The sequence below is a fragment of the Vanellus vanellus genome (assembly GCF_965231255.1).
Source record: "Vanellus vanellus genome assembly, chromosome: 1".
NCBI classification, from domain to species: domain Eukaryota; kingdom Metazoa; phylum Chordata; class Aves; order Charadriiformes; family Charadriidae; genus Vanellus; species Vanellus vanellus.
Genome location: NC_138905.1, coordinates 11,566,941 through 11,584,379, shown reverse-complemented (window position 1 = coordinate 11,584,379; position 17,439 = coordinate 11,566,941). Strand labels below are relative to the sequence as shown.

At 37.0% G+C, this 17,439-nt stretch overlaps 1 protein-coding gene across 5 annotated transcripts in view; it reads right to left on the bottom strand.

Annotated features, from left to right (window-relative positions):
- CACNA2D1 (calcium voltage-gated channel auxiliary subunit alpha2delta 1) overlaps nucleotides 1-17,439 on the bottom strand; it is a 437,732-nt gene that overhangs the window by 66,401 nt on the left and 353,892 nt on the right. For all 5 annotated transcript variants that reach the window (XM_082498408.1, XM_082498409.1, XM_082498410.1 and 2 more), the window contains exon 12: nucleotides 15,427-15,531. In XM_082498408.1, coding sequence (XP_082354534.1) covers nucleotides 15,427-15,531 — 105 coding nt within the window. The remainder of the gene's footprint in view (nucleotides 1-15,426; nucleotides 15,532-17,439) is intronic.

Here is a 17,439-nt window from a genome sequence, read left to right as displayed (position 1 = left end):
CTAGGAAGCACAGGGAGAAGAGAAATAGAAGTTCTGTGTTTAACAGCGGGGGTAAGACTCACAATGATGTACTGGAGGGAAGTTTTAGGCTCCCTTAGGCTATGTTTATGTAGAAATAAAATGGGACATTACCCATTTTCTTTCTCAGGCCATGAAGGCAAGTGACACAGCATGCGTCACATCTCTACAGCTATAATATGTTGCCTTCCTCCCTCCCTGTCCCACCCCCCATATTGGGTGGTTTCATTGTAAAGTCTTTTGGGAACAGTCCCTGGCTCATGCTAGCCCCTGAACTGAACCCAGGCATTGTTCAAAAGAGCTGATTGCCAGAGGCCAAGGACCATACCATTGGGTCTGTTAACAATTAAAGAGTATGGATAACTGTGGACATTTCTCCAGCCGGCACCCTGGCCTTGGACCGTTCATTAGTACGGACACAACTGGGCGATTCGCTCATATGAATAAAGCTGGTTATCTCATGATGGACTGAGCAGGGCTCACACTTTTCACAACGACTATGACAGTGGTGCCGCTAATCTTTTAGATGAGAGTTCAACGCTCAGACAAAAGAGGTCTGAGTTCATGTTTCTCAGTTTGATCAAATTCCTACTTCCACTGCTGTGAGAGAGCTCAGGAGAGTTCAGAAGTTGGAGATTTAGGCTTTTGTATGTGTCTCTCAGACTGCCTGCACATTTGCCCTTAACTGCAATTGGGAAAAACCCAGAGATGACCTAAGCAGTGGGGTATGAAACCTAGTCAGGTACTAAGGTTACGAAGTTATAAAGGTCTAGAACTCAAAATGCAGAACTTAAAATTTTATGTCAAATTAGCAAATACCAAGAATGGCCTAATACAGCAACAGAACCATATCAAGTTATATTTTTGATATTTATGACTACCTTATTATCTTCCTCTTGCTCTGAGTACTCTCCAAAAATATGTGTAGACTTGGGGAAATTGGGGAGAAAAAGCCCACATGGGAAACAATAAGAATTTATCTCTCAAATATTTAGATGAAAAGATAATTGCAGGTGGGACATCTTTGGATTTATAGACAGGAAGAAAGTATGAATGCATTTGATAAAACACCTACTCGAGTGTTTCCGTATTTGACTCTCTACGCTCTGATTCAGCAAGACATTTAACCGTACAAGTAATCCCCTTGATATCAAGGGGATTCTTCAGTTGAGGCATGTGTTTAAAGACTAATAGAGCAGGTCCTTGGAACTACTTTTCTAGACATTTATCCACAGTGAATTATTTCTCCCAGACTTTCTATGCATACTTGCAGTCTTCTCTATCATTAATATCTTTCATACACTGAAATTCAACCCCAAACTTCAAGCTTCAATGCTAACATGAATTCATGATCTAATTATAGTCTGTATAATTATAGCCTAATGAAGAAGAGAAATAATGACACTCTAAAAATTAGCTCACATTATAATCTAATGTTAATCCTTCTTCTATCTTAAAATAAAAAGAAAAACTAAATTTGTTATATATTAGGAGATTATTGGAGAATCTAACTTGCTTTGGGTGTGATTCAATACTGATAATATGGGCCCAAAACCATTTAACGGTCTTAATATATTGGGAAAATAGATCCAAGAGCACTGATGTGTGGTATGGTTGCATGCAATTACTCTACAAAAGGAACTAAAAACTGAGGATTATACCCGTATTCATATAACGTATGCATACAATGAAAGCTGCATGTTCACTGAAGAAGTCTTCAAAGTGAATGTCACGAATCCCTGAAATGTGCTTTGAGAGTTGCAAAGTGTTTCAAAAAAGAAAAAATGTAATTTCGTCCAGCTTGCTTTGTTTCCTCACAAAGAAACATATCTGCATGAAAATGGGGATGTTTTCTAGTGCAGAGGTTGAAAACACCATTGTGGCTTACATATTGAAAAAAATCAGAATTAACAGTCTCATAGAACTGAAAAAATACTAATTCAGTTACACTGTTCTACATCTGCTTAGTGCCACCTTGTGGAACTACAGCAACTCATTCCTTACTCCCTGAAGGGCCAGCACGTGGTGCCCCTTCCTCTTCTGCCGCACGGCTACGAGTATGACGGTATAAACACCCTGCTGATACCTACTAATCTACCTCTGCTAAATTGAACATAATTAGATTGATGAACCACTGATGATGTGCTCCTTTAAGTCTTCGCCTAGTTTAGACTTAGTCTTTGATGAGCCAGAAGTAGCACAGAAGTACAAGTGGAATTATTCAACTCTCTGCTCAAAATAACTTAATGCAGGAATATTACATAATGACAAGGAGGCTATGTCCTCTGCACTACACTGTCTCTACAAACAGGGTGAAGTTTTTAATCTCAACGTGTTCCAGGTGTAGGTACAAATCAGCTCTGTTTCGTTAGCTTTTTGCATTAGTCTCAAGAACAGCAGTAAGAAAGAGAAAAGCTGTGCTTTCAAAAGCACCAGTAGGGCCTCACAATGGTGTGTTTGAATTTAAGTTTGAGAGTCAACCAGGCTGTGTCTACCCTACCAAAAACTATGCCTTGACCAACTCTCCAGCTTCAAGAGCAACTGTGGCAGCAGAGCGCACAGGAGCTAAACCATTGCTCCTTCCCTCTTCCCCTTTCCTTCCTGCCCTGGGACGAGTCCCAGCACCTTGTCTGGGGGTGCGCCACTTGGCAGAGGCTGAACATCTCCCAGCTTTAACTAACAGTTAAAACCTATAAATGACTGCAGGACAGTGTCCTAGCCCATGCCTTGACCCCATGTAATTTACTAATATCAATGGTGCCTGAAGACGTTTAGATTAATACAGCGTCTCCAATAGAGTGTAATAAAGATGCTGTGCGCTTAACTCATCCTTCTGAAAGGCAGAGATGGATTTTATCTAGAAAATCCTCAAATAGTCCTCAAGTAGTCTTCCGTGATGCACATTTGCGGCTGTAGCTCTGGCTCAAAGGATGCTGATGCACTGGTCGCTTCTCCTGTGATTTCCACCAAAAATGCTGTCCTCACCAGACAACCCCACCGCGCCTCAGAAATAAACGTAAACCGCTGACTCTGGATCAGGTGACTCTCTAGCCACTCATCCTGTCTCCCAGTCTTCAAATGAAGAAATTGCACTACCAACTTTTAACAATTCAGCTCTTGAATATTTCACTCTGACTTCCCGGGTTCTATTTTCTCAGTTCATGTGTTTCCTTCCTTGGTTATATTAATAACAAAATTTCTTTGTTGAAATGAAAAACAATTAAATTCCTCCTTTCCCTAAGCTGCTTCTCCCTGACACTCAGCATTTAGCATTCCCTGAAGAAAAAATCATTTTTTTTTTTTCTCAGAGGTCCTTGCAAATGTGGTGGCCCATATAAGTAATCAGACAAAGGAGATGACAAAGTAATTCCCTCCGTACTCTGGATTAAAAGCATTTTAGGCGTTTCTTTGATAGTCAAAACGACATTTGGAGGCAGCTGAGCAGCTGAAAAGGACCAGATTAATTAGAGAGATATTTACTGTTCATATTGTGACACAAAGCTTTCTTTTTACCCCATTTTTTTGTTTGCTTGTTTTTTTTTTTTTTTTTGGTTTATAAGCCTCAGGGAAGAAATATTACAAATATCAGCTAAGGATTTAAAGGAAAATTTAGTATTCCAAAGAATAAATTCAAACACTAATTTTAGTCAGGTACTCTGACCTATTTTTTCCCTGCAAATAGTCTTTGTTTGAAAATAGTGTACTAACTATCCCCTTTGTAGAGTTACTCCCTCCATTTTTTACTCCCATTTCTCCAGCTCTTGTGCAGTGTGGAAAACACTGTCTGAAACTAAATGGCTGCAAATGCCCAACAGTTGTATTAGAAGAGGGAAAAGGATGAAAGGAAAGGGAAGGGCCATCGGAAATTCTCATTTCCAGCAAAACCCATTTACAGGAAATACTCCTCTCTGGAATTATCAGTTATACAAAGTTCATGTCTAATTTTACAATGGTCTGATCATCACAGGAACATGACAATTCTAAATGAAAACGATTTAGTGAGCATGAAAAAGGGTATGCCAGCTAAACAGGTGAAGGCACTTTTGCCCTTGTTCACATGCTGTTTCTTGGAGATTGGCCTGGAGATGGAAGAGTATCTTCAGATCACCTTAAGAGATGGAGATTTAAGGATGAAAATGTTTCAAGTTTGGTTCCCTTTCCTCTATTTAGGGGGGCAAAAAATTAATAACTACTGCATAACAATGGAACCTCAGCACTTCCATACAGGACTGTGCTCGGGGCAACCTGACCTTGTCTCCGCTTGCAGGTAAGACGTTCCATTACTGACACAAGCAGGGACTGACGATGCCTGCTGTCAGCAACTGGCAAATGTCCTAGCACGGCTGAAAGACCGAGTCTTATGTGCAATCATGTAATACAGACCGTCCTTCACAGTTAGCAATTAATGCAGTCACTGTGCGTGCTCATGCGTTGTACTTCTTGCCAAACTACTCCTGAAATCTCAAGATTGTCTAAGAAACATTGCATATATACAGATTTACAGATACCGTCTATTCTATGGATGGTTTAATAATAATAAAGTTAATCATGACACAGTTCACTCCTATACTGAATGATAAGCATTTTAATTTCTTTTATAATCAGCTAAATTAAATTTTCAGGGAAAAAAAAAATAGAACTGATCCTACATGCAATCCACAGGTTAACACACTTTGGGGGTTGTCTATAACCCTGGTGTGTTTAATGGTTTGTGACAGTGTTCTTAGTAAATTTAGATGTAAATTTTGCATTCACAATGGCTGAAAGAGAAGAGCAGAGACAACATATCATAGTGAAATGATACTTTAGGTGACAAGATATAAGCTGGTTTTCAGTCTATGATGTCAGATAAGTGAATTTTAATGATCTCTCACAAAATCTGTCTTTTTATGGAGAAAAAGATAAAAAGGTATTCAGCCTTATTTTTAAATATTCTTCTTACAGAGAAATTTATTATAGACAAAATATTGCCTTAGAGGGGTTTGGGTTTGTCTTTGTTTTTGTTTTCAAATAAAATAGCACCTACAGACTAGGTTTGCAACAGAAAGTATTGAGGTTATTGCTGTTTTTCTTGTCTACATGTAGGACTGAGAACACAGTATGGACAGTCTGCATTATACATATCATCACCTTCAAAGAGGCATCTTCATAAAATCATTTGTAAATAAACTGAATTATTTTCTTGTTAAAAAGATCCATTTAAATAAAGTCAGAATTATTAAAATAAATACATTTGCACTCCAGCTTCTTTGGTCAGTATGGATTAACTGTGGTCTTTTGCACATGACTAATAATGAGATTATGAAGCACAGAATTCCCACCTAAGCCTCAGCAAACCGAATACGTCATTTTGAATTTTATACAAAGCTAACATGAATATGACTCTGACTAAAATGACTGACTTCAAATAAAAACTGAATATAAAAACAGAGGAATGGAGACACGTAATAAGCTAAGAATTCAGAGGCTACGTATGGGGGCTGACTCTGTTCTGAAAAAGAAAAACTAATTTTTTAAAAAATATTTTTCCCTCTATTTTTTAGGAATGATACCTGTAAAGATGTTTGTGAAAACTTCAAGAGAAAATAATTAAAAACTCACACTTGAATGTTATTTTCCATAACCACAAAAGTCAAAGACTGCAAAGTCAGTTTCTCATTCTTCTATTAAAAACATTTTTTTCAACATAGCATGTTGAATTCTATATATTAAATTCTATCCTGTAGAGTGCAAAAGATTAAAGAATGTGACTATGATTTCCTGGAGACATGACAGAGCAGATTTTAGCCTTTTCTTTGGGACTAATCAGGATTTTGAATCCAAGTAACTTTCTAAGCAGAGACTGGGGTATTTTCTGTTTGTTTCTTACCAGAAAACTCAACCCTTTCTTGAGAGAGGAATTTTTCCCTTGCTTTTTGTCACAACTGAAGTATTTTTTTGCAAAATGCTATACAAATAAACCTTCTTAATTACATACAATAACTCTTAATCTTGATAAAATTTCTCAGACAGTGCTCCTCCATCTCAGCTATTGATGTTCTCTCCTAAAAAGCAACCCTTCCTTACGCTGTCTGCACCAATCTCTAATACTTTACATTTAAGTAGCACAGGGTTTCTACTTGCTTAAGAGAAGTTAACAGTACACCTACACTTACGCTTTCTCAGTTCCCATTTCATATCTCTTTCCTCTGTTATGCTTCTGGAATATACAAACAAATATTTCTTGTTATCTGAATGGACTGTAACTTTGTCTCTTGAAATTTTCATTTCCTTCTTAACCTGTCGTCTGTTTAGGCTGCTGCATGCATACATCTCGCGCTACCATCTGGTTGTTTCAGCTGTTCCCTTATTCTCTTGCCTACTACAGAGATTCCCATTCTGTAACTTCTCCCTTTGAGCCCCAGTATAAAGTCTTCTACGTATTTCTGTCTGTTTTTTCCACCAGTGCGTTGGCAAATCTTTTCAAAGGTGTCCCATCCCATCTGAAACAATTCCAACTACTGAGACACTAATGCTCAGCTAATGCTCATCATCCGTCTACCAGTCTAAGCAGCATTTAGAAACTAAGCAGCATTTAGAAACTAAGGTTTGTATCAAGTTTTAGAATCACTTAATAATAGTTAATGCTTTTTTAAAATATTTTCTGTTGTGCTACATTAGTTACATTACTTATTCTATTAAGTGGACAAATTATGCAGTTTCTTCCCAGAAAGTTACACTTTTATGCTAATGTTGTCAAGTTAACCTCTGGAAAACTCTAGACTCAGTGAATACACAAATGTCAAAATCTTGACTATGCAATGGGTAATTTTATAGAAAAGCATCTCTTTGTCTTCTTAATAATTTTTTTCTTGTGTCCAGTTTTGCTTCTCTATCTGCAGAATTCTTAACTTCTAAATTTTCTCCAGTCTTATGTTTTTAAATGAATGGGATTTGTAAGTCTCTCTTACATGGTACTTTCAGCAGAACAACTTATATTTTCTCTGTCTACAGCTGCACTCATTACAGTCAGTTGTTTGAGATTTACTTATGGCGCTTCCTTTCATAAACACTGAAAGCATACAAAAAATATTTATAACTTTAATTATATAGGTTCATGCAGATGAAACAATATGATGTGAGACACAATTCCTGAATATCCTGTAGCAGGTTAGGAAAATTTCTTATTCTAGAAGATGCCAAGAACAGTTAGATTTATCTCTGAATTTTAAGGAGGAATTAACTGAAAAACTAGAAGAAAGACGATCATTTGAGTGAAAGATCAAGAAGTTATTTTTATTTCGAGGAAAGGAAGGTATGACAGCAGTAAAACAAGAATAACATTTCAAAGAGACAGACTTCAACAAACTCAGAGTAATACCTAGTTGAGTATTGTGGGAAGATAAAGAATAAAGGGTTACAAGAAAGCTGGCAATTCATGGAAAGGAATACATTAAGTGTACAAGAAGAAATTGCCTAATGCAATGTAAGATTAAAAATATTTAGAAAACCAAACACAGCAACTGAAATTGAAGGATATCTGTAAAAAGTAGCAGTTCGGGAAAAAAACATTCAGAGAAGAGCAAAAAACAAATATGGTTCAATAATATAATGCAGTTTCAGAAGTTAAGTTATATACTATGATGTATTTACCTAAGTGCTGTGTGAAAAAAAAGCTGCAGAAACTACTCTGTTCTCCTGATGCCACTTAAGGTTCTCTAACTTTTCAAGAGCATGTTTTAAGCAAGTTAGAGGTAACATACCATTATTCACAAAGGAGGAGACTATAAAGAATGAAAAGAATTTAAGATATAAGGTAGGGGAATTTGAAAGAAGTCAGTTTGTTTAGTTGAAACGAAAAAGGTTGAGAAGTTGGATGAGGGTGACAACATAAAAATGGTTTCCTAAAATGTGAGAGAAAATGATGATAAGAATTAATTCTCTCTGTAACAAATATAAAATGAAAAGAAAAAACCCTCTAAACTTATTTTGCCTTAAGGAAATTTAGGGAAAGCTTTCTAAACAGGTAAGGATTGAAACGGAAAAATGTAAATGCCTAAGGAAGCTGTGGAACCAGGGACTTTAAAGAAGAGGTTACATAAACATCAGCAGGTATGGCCTAAGTATTAAATTTATCGTTGCAGAACACCCCATTACTCCAATTCTTGAATTACAGAAGAACACAATCAACTCACACTGCCTTTCACTGCAATCCCAGATTCATAAGAACAAGTGCACAGTTGATACATGGGGAGACTGAGATGGGACTCATCTTCTGATGCATAACCTCAACCAGTTATGTCATATGAAGCATTTTGTTTGTATACATAAGTAAAATACTGTCTGACTCTCTTGCTTTCATCCCAAAACAAACATAACATGCTTTCTATATTAAGTGATATCCTATCCCTGTTGCCTTGATTCATCATTTTATGCCATCTGCAGGATCAGCCTCTATGTGATACCCCACATCAATCACTATTAATGTAGTGGCTGGGAATTGAAGATCGACAAAAATAGAAGTATCAAATAGACCCCTCCATGCCAAATTTGAAGGAAATAAGCTGCCACTTGGGTTTTATGTAACAGATACGCATGATTTTAATATGACCGATAAGGTTACTTTTCAACAAAGCTATATTAAAACTTGCATTAACATTCTGCAGTTCTATCTAGTTCGTTTATAAATATATAAAGGGGGAATGTCATGAGGATGGAGCCAGGCTCTTCTCAGTAGCGACCAATGATAGGACAAGGGGTAATGGATTCAAGCTGGAACACAAGAGGTTCCACTTAAATTTGAGAAGAAACTTCTTCTCAGTGAGGGTGGCAGAGCACTGGAACAGGCTGCCCAGGGAAGTTGTGGAGTCTCCTTCTCTGGAGACATTCAAAACTCGCCTGGACGCCTTCCTGTGCAACCTCATCTAGGTGTTCCTGCTCCGACAGGGGGATTGGACTAGATGATCTTTTGAGGTCCCTTCCAATCCCTAGCATACTGTGATACTGTAATACTGTGATACTGTTCACAACACCACCACGTGGATTTTTATCTTGCACAGTAGATAAAAATGTCACGTGGTTACATGACTCACGTGGACTCATGCTCATAATGAAGCAGCAGCCTGAAGAGAAGCTCAGTATCAACACATGAACATGTGTGTGGATACATGCATGCAGAGGCTCTTGTGCCTGCAGATCTTCCTAAAAAATAAACTCTCCTCTGACTTGCTGCACTTTCTGCTGCCCCTCCTAAGTCTGCAGCAATCTTACTCAAGAAGACAGTGTCCATATATAGAACAGCACATGGGATGAGAGGGTTGAAGGGGAAAGTAGATGAAAAAGGGAGAAGAAATATAATGGATATGATTTCCTTATTGAAGCCTTTAGGAAAACCCTTAAATGCGATGTTATATAGTCTAAAGGTAAAGGGGTCAGGGAAAGACAGTGTGGGAAAGGCTGTGATAGACTGCTGTAATCTAACAGCATTGTCAGGGCACGGATACATGGTAGTGGAATGCCAGCTTAGGAGAAGATTGCTAAAAGAACAATATTTTTGAAAAAGATTATCGTAAAAATCACTGTACTCTGACTCCTGGTGGAGGAAGAGGGCTTCACACACCATCAGGTAACTGTGGTTCAAAATGTAGGTTTATGTGGAAAAACATGTGCTTAATAATGCATTGAAAATTGCGTGGATTTACACAGCTATGATCTTAAATAGCTTAGTATTGTACAACTTGATTCTTACTGAAGCGTGTCTGGATAATGAGCATCACAGGAGGAAGACTGCTGATAAGAGTATTTAAATTCATTAATTTTGTGGCAATAATCTATGTTAGGAACGCAGAAGCTGGGATGGGTTACAAGCCCTTCATTAATAAGTGGAGCTAAGAAAGAGATAAAAAAATAGGTAATTTGCCTTAAGAACAAGACGTTTCTTTAGTGAGCACTCTGATAACATGGTTTCCGCTTTTACTTTGCAAGAAAAAGGAACGGATTGTGGAATTTATGAGTACTGACCCAAGTTTCACCCAGAATTTAGCTTTACTAGTTTTGCATGTCACAGTACGTACAACAAATTAAAATTAACAGCTGGAAGATGACACACACTTAAGACAGAAGTGATTAGGGAAGGAACCAGGGAGCCAGTTTAACCAGCTAGCTGGAGATTTCGTCTACATGGGATTTCCTGTACCATCGCTCCAAGAAAATTCACAGGACAGGGGGGTGATCAGGAGGGACGAGAGGTAGCTTAGCAGCTGGTTGTCTAAAGATCACAGAAAGCTCATGTAGAGAAGGCCAGAGAACAATCTACAATTCAGAAATCTTAAAAACTGGCTTAAATTTTATCTATCAAACTATGCTACATGCCATTCAGATGCAAACCAGAACTTGCTTCAATTTCATTATGCTGTATATCCCGTGTCACAAATCTGTCGCACACTCAGAAAGGCAAGAACTGTTGGGGTGCACTTTGACAGCTGTTAAGCTCTATTCAAAGTTCATATTAGTGTTGAGAAAGAAGCTGTTTCTATTTTCGGCTCTATGAGTAACTCCAGAAATTTACATTCAACCAGTCTGAGACCTGATGAGAATCCCACAGCTACCCCAAGTGGAAGTGTCATGGGCTTTTTCAATGGTCCTTTGTAGTGAGGACTAACACCTCCAGCCTTGTCTAGAATGATTCATACACCATTGCTTAGATTAACAGTTTACCTTTTAGTGTTACTGACTTACAGTTGTGCGATAATGGATTCAAACGAATGAAGAAAATGGTTCCTCCTGTCATAATGACGGTAGGAGGTATTTCTATTTTAGAAGAAAGCTTTGCAGATGCTTTTTCCTAGATATTTCATTTTATCATTCTGTTGACATGCTGAATGTGCTTATTTGGAAAAAGTCACTGCCAGTCATTACTCGAGACTGTTTCTTCTCATCCTATCGCCTGTTACTTGGGAGAAGAGACTGACCCCCACCTTGCAGCAACCTCCTTTCAGGTAGTTGTAGAGAGTGATAAGGTCTCCCCTCAGCCTCCTTTTCTCCAGACTAAACCACCCCAGTTCCCTCAGCCGCTCCTCATAAGACTTGTCCTCCAGACCCCTCACCAGCTTTGTAGCCCTTCTCTGGACACGCTCCAGCACCTCCATGTCTTTCTTGTAGCGAGGGGCCCAAAACTGAACACAGTATTCGAAGTGGGGTCTCACCAGTGCCAGTCACGAAAGATAATTCTGTGGCAAAGGGACATGAGAGGTTCCTCTCTTACCTGAGGGGTCAGATCCTCCTACCTGTGTGAGTCGGATCACTCCATCTGACCCCCACAAACCTCTACCATGCCAGGAAACTTCAAACAACTGAAAGTGCATGAGGTATGTTTAAGGTCTTTTCCTACTCACATAAGTTGAGCAATCCTTCAAAACACAGATTTCAGGGTACACAATCTGCCCCAAAGAACTGTAGTTAGTTTTCTATTTTAACCTGAATTCAAAATTCTCAGGATGGAGAACGCCTACTGGGCCTCCATTGCAAATAAATTTATATTGCTATCTTCAGTGAAGCCATCTGTAGCATGAGTGCAAATAAAATTAAAATTTACCACCCCCATTCCTGAAATTTAGCGCGTGTGTGGTATTTCACACATTTAATGTGAGTGCCCCAAATGTCACTGTAAAGGTAAACATGCCAGTTTTTAAATATCAGGCACAGCGTGTAGTTGCAATCTGTGACAATAAAATCTGGCTTTATAGAGGGAAAAAGGCATGCAAAGGTGAAACACAACTGTGATTTCCCACTTCAAACAGATGAAAACTATAGACGTTCTTCCTCAAAATTTTGTTATGTAAGTTTTGTAATAACTCCCATATTCATAGTTTAAATAATTCGTAAAGACAAAAAACTACTTTAAATATATCTGTATGCTACCTCAAACAGATAAAACTGCCTAATTTAAGAGGACAGTTTTCCAGCCTTTAGATTCTAGGGTGCTCTTTTAGTAGCTTCCAATTGTTTATTGTATTCTTTCACATCTTAAATTGAAGGTTGCACTGAGGGCACTGCAAACAAGTGTACTACGTCATGTCGTCTGATGGGCCAAAACTTATTGAAGCTTCTGTCACGCCGAGGTATTACTAAGTAACTGACATGAAGAAGAAAATATTTTTAGAGCTGAAGCAATTTTACATTAGGAAGGTGAAAACAAAGATTAATAGATTTGAATGAATGGTCTTTTGTTTGGACAAGAAAAAGAAAAGTAAATTTACAACCCTGTGTACCTAAGATGGGAAGTGACTGACTGTGATATAATAAAATAACGATTCATCTTTTATATACTGTATGCAAAACACAAAGAAAAATGTTCAAACAAATGCAGAGCAGGCAAGAAGAGACATCGGCTGATGTACACTTATACTATGAAGCGCTACTACAGTAAAGCACCGAAAACTTTTTTTATTGAATAGCCTCTCTACAAATGATAATTAAAAAATTGGGGTTACATTCAATGGGCCATTTGTGAAATAAAATATAAATTAACTGTAATAAAGACAACAGAATCTAGATCCACATAACTTTAATTATCTTGTCATTTAATCTACCAAAGCAGCCTAGTATGCAATCCAAGAAGACAACAGTATGTTTGTGACTATGACTTTACAAAATTAAAAGTACCTGTGTATTTTTCATGTTAGAATGTGTCTATCAATTATGTTGTTATCCTTTCCTGGATTAAAATTAACATTAAAATTAACATTAAAGTACAAAAAGAGGGAACAACTAGAGAGCTCACGTCATCATTCTGAAATCAAGTGTAGTCTTATTAAGGAGAGTACGACAAACATGTTTTGTATTAGTCTTATTTTTAAAAATATTAGAATGCTATGAAAGATTGTTGGGGGGGTTCATTATTATTCCTAAAAATGAATTTACTGTTTCAATCTCATTAGAACTTTTTCAACCAGAAATTTCCCTTCAACACCACCAAGGATTGTTACTGATTGAAAACTATAAGGAGAAAGCAAATTGTTCTTCAAATTATATCTGCAAAAACTTTCTTAGTATTTTTGTATTTCCAATGTCACCTTCAAGAAAACCAGTAAGGGGTGGCATTTAGCTACCCAGTACTTTATTAGACTAGTGAAAAAATGTGCTTACTAAGATTTGAACCATTGTCATCATTACATTTTTGTTGTATACAGTAAACCCCCCAAACCCTCATTCACTAGAGGGAACAAGAAAATGGGAGAGTATTGTATTATATTGTCCTGGTTTCAGCTGGGATAGAGTTAATTTTCTTCCTGGTAGTTGCTGTGTTTTGGATTTAGTATGAGAATAACGTTGTTAACATTTATTGTTTTAATTGTTGCTAGGTAATGTTCATATTAAGTCAAGGAGTTTTCAGCTTCCCGTAGAAGCTGAGAGGGAGCACAGACAGGAGCAGCCGGCCATAAGAGTATTCCAGACCATAGACATCGTGCTCAATATATAAATGGGAGCTGCCATGGGGGCAGGAATCTGCCATTGCTGCTCTGGAAGGACTGGGCGATCAATCACTGGGTGGCGAGCGATTGCATTTCATCACTCATTTTGTTATTCTTTTACCATTATTGTTATTGTTGTTATTATTATTATTATTATTATTTTCTCTTCCATTACTGTTCTATTTAACTGTCTTTATGTCAACTCACAAGGTTGTTTGTTTTTTTTCCCTTTTTCTCCCTCTATTCCCTACCCTCCTGGAGGGGATGGGGGGCGGAACTGAGTTAACGGCTGTGCGGTCCTAGTTGCTGGCTGGGGTTAAACCACGACATATATATAACAGTATATATAAAACCAACACTACCCTTGGCAGTGCAAATTTACAGTATTAAAGGATGTAGTGAAATAACCATTTTAAATTAGTAAATCCTACATTTCGTTTACTATGCTTCACAGAATAATCAATTGTCAGGCATGACGTGAGTAAGAACACAAATCTCAGCATTACAAATCTGTTTTGTTGTTTGGATTCGATATTTTACTATACTTTCCTCCTAACACGGCAAATTAAATGTAAAATAATAAGAAATGAATCATACATCTTCCCCCTTATGCACGTATTTCCTTTAGCTGATGGCTTTTGTTGTAACACAATAAAAGCTACCAAGTGCAAATTTGAAGAGTAATCTCTGCATATATTTTCAAAATACAGCCATGTGTGCCAAACAATGACTTGCTGTGATTTCAGTTCTGCCTTTTAATTTTCAGTTTAAAAAGTACTTTCAGCTCAGACATGAAGATTAACTAAACCCCACCATGTTATTCTATGTGAAACGCTATTATAAAACAGACACAAAATGATTATTCAAGGTCACTGACTGAATCAGTAGTCGAGATGAAAATTGTGTCTTGCATTTCTGGTTCTCCATTTGAAGAGATTAATTCAAATATACAAGGATTTCCAATTAAATACTTCTACTGTTTTATACATAAGCAACCATGGCAACTCTTAGTGTCTTGGTTAATTGTGATCTAACTTCTAGCTGCTTTTTTTGAAAACAAAACCAAAAAAAAAAAACCCAAACCAGATATAGGCACATCCCCAAGTACTAGAAAAGGTAAATTCTAAGTTGTAGTGTGAATCCAGCTCATATTGAGCTTTTATTTAGAAAGTGATTAATCTTCTAAATATAATGATTTGTACTGAAATGTAGTAGGCGACAATTTACAAAGCTGTTTTATTTCACGCCCACATAGATTCTTGCGTTTTTACATCCCCAAGTATACAAAAGCCAGGCCAGAAATTAGATTAGATTCAAAACTTAAAACCAGCACAGCTAATAAACCAATCTAATCCAAACAACACAACTCATCCAGTGATTCTCGTGTCAAGCCCGTAATTCTGGTTGAACCACAGATCAAATTTCATCAATAGAAAGCTGTCCCACTCCTAGCTGAGACATGCAAAGGTATAATTAGCCTCACTGGGAAAAACATGTGCATTTGTTCCAGCACAAATCTATTCAGATTCAGACTTTAATCTTGAGATCTGGTTTTGCCTTTGCCTGATAAACAACAAAAACACAGAGAAAATATTCACAGTGAGGAGATATAGATATATCTCAAATCATTTACCTACCTGTGTTTCTACTTGATAATGGAAGGATTACTCCAGTACAAGAAAATTTTCAATAAAAACTTTAATTTTTTATGGTTTATGGAATATTTCTGTATTGCTTGACACCAATGGTCACAAGATGTAAAATACTAAATATATCTTACATTTTTTTCAAATAAATGCTATAGATTGAAAAAGCTTTAAGTGCCCTAAGGTTCAATAGTAATATGTTTTTAAAAAGTACTTTATACACATACCAAAAATGTTTTCACTACCATATTTAAATATTCCTCTTTGTGCTGTTGTATTTTATGTAGTAAAATCTTTCATATATCGCTTACTTTTTTGTCTTCATTATATTTGTGGAAAATTTCCTGTGCTCTTTCTTCACCACCATCCGTAAACAGCATAATAATCTTATTGCAGTTAGCTCTAGAGACACTGTGCTGTAGGAGATACAAACGGAAGTCTTTTTAAATTTCAGGTCATAAGGAATAACAACCGTTATGTTTGATGGCTGTCATCTCAATATGCTTACTACTTTAACACAGAAATGGCAAAACTTCCAACGTCTTTTAGGATTCCATTCAATACCACTTTCTGAATGAAAAATATAAAAATAAAATAAAATAAAATAAAATAAAATAAAATAAAATAAAATAAACAAAATACATTTTCTGTTCCATGAGAGTTAAATATGACTTATTTCAAATCTGGCCCAACACAGAGGAATGGGGCTCTGGTTGTTCCTTTCACCTCCACCAACACAAGGAAAGCTCTTTAGCTCATACCCATCACATCAACCCCACAGTGTTCCTCTATAGAGGTTCTGCATGAGACTTGTACAGTGAGGGCCTCTAAATATTTTCACTCTTCTCTTTTCTCATCCTTACATTTTCTCTTGTCCTTACTTTCCTTGTGGAAATTTGGGAACAATGACCCTCTAATAAATTAGTGAATATATTTTTTTCTGCTGGACTCCTACTTACAGAATCTATCAAGCTCACTGATGTCTTAAATGAAAACTCTGATAATTTAGGAAGAAAAACTCTACCTTATAAACTCAGGAATATTTTTGTATTTGCTATTTTTTGCCACATTTCCTTAAAATAAGCTCCATCTTCCACTTCTCTAATTCTTTCCTGGGTTTCTGTTTGTTTGTTTGTTTGTTTGTTGGGTGTTTTTTGGTTTTGTTGGTTTTTGTGATTTTTTTTTTTTCTTTAATGTGCTGCAGTGAGTAACTAACCTTTAGGTAAGTATTTTAGAATTAGGTTTAAATAGCATATTGCAGCCAAGGTGTGGCTGCCTAGAGTACTAAGGTCTCTCCATCGCCTACTTTTCTAATTAGATTGCAGCTCAGAGGTGAAGAACTGAGGATGTTCCATCGTTTCTGCAGAGCAAGGCTGGAATAGAGAGAATTGAGAAGAAACCCCTCTGACTCCTAATTCAGCAGTCAAAGCAGCTAGTAAAGCCACTGAGAAAAATGCAGTGTGTTGTGCAAAGGAATGAAAACACTGTTCCACAGCCAGAATAATAGCGACTTGGATAGGAATTTTGGCTCCTTGTGAAAGAAGCCAAAGGCTCCTCCTTTGGCATTCATCTTCCTTCCTTAGTCCCTAAAAGTTAAGAATCTAGTCTAAGCAAATTTTTTATGAATTTTTCCAGCCAACGTTCCTTGTCCTCTGTGTTGCACACAAATGGTTGGGTACTTCTGAGTAGTTGGATGTGACAAAGTAAAACCCTGAGAGATTCAGTAAAATAAATTCAACTTCCCCTTCCACAATTTACTTTTACTTTACTTTTACTTTCCATGATTTTACTATACAGTCAGGAAAAGAAATAGGAGGGTCACCTTACAAAAGTACCTAGTTCTCCCTTGCTTTAATCTTTGTGACTAGATAGGGACTAACTCTCACCTGGCTGGGCAGGTGAGATGATCCTGCTCCCTTTCATTACTTTTCATCCTACTCTCTGATCTGATTCCTTTTTTTTGTGCAATAAAGAGACCAAAACACCAAAGCCAGCCCTCAGATGTCAGCGGGTAATCCTCAGTATTGCAGCTCCTTAGTTCTACAGGGCTCCCAGAAAACTAAACCACGAAAACTTGATTTGCAATCACTATATTAATAGATGAATAATTATTCCTCAGAGATGATTGGTATTTGTAGTTCAATATTCAGTGAATAAATACTTATTTAATCATTTGAAAAAAACAAGTCCAAAGATTTTCTTACATGTAACAACAAATAAGAAAAGCTTGAAATCAATACATTCTCTCCAATCTCATCAGCACACTGTGTTTCATTTGGAATTAAATAATTTATGACCAATTTTGCTTGTGAAATATAATGTAC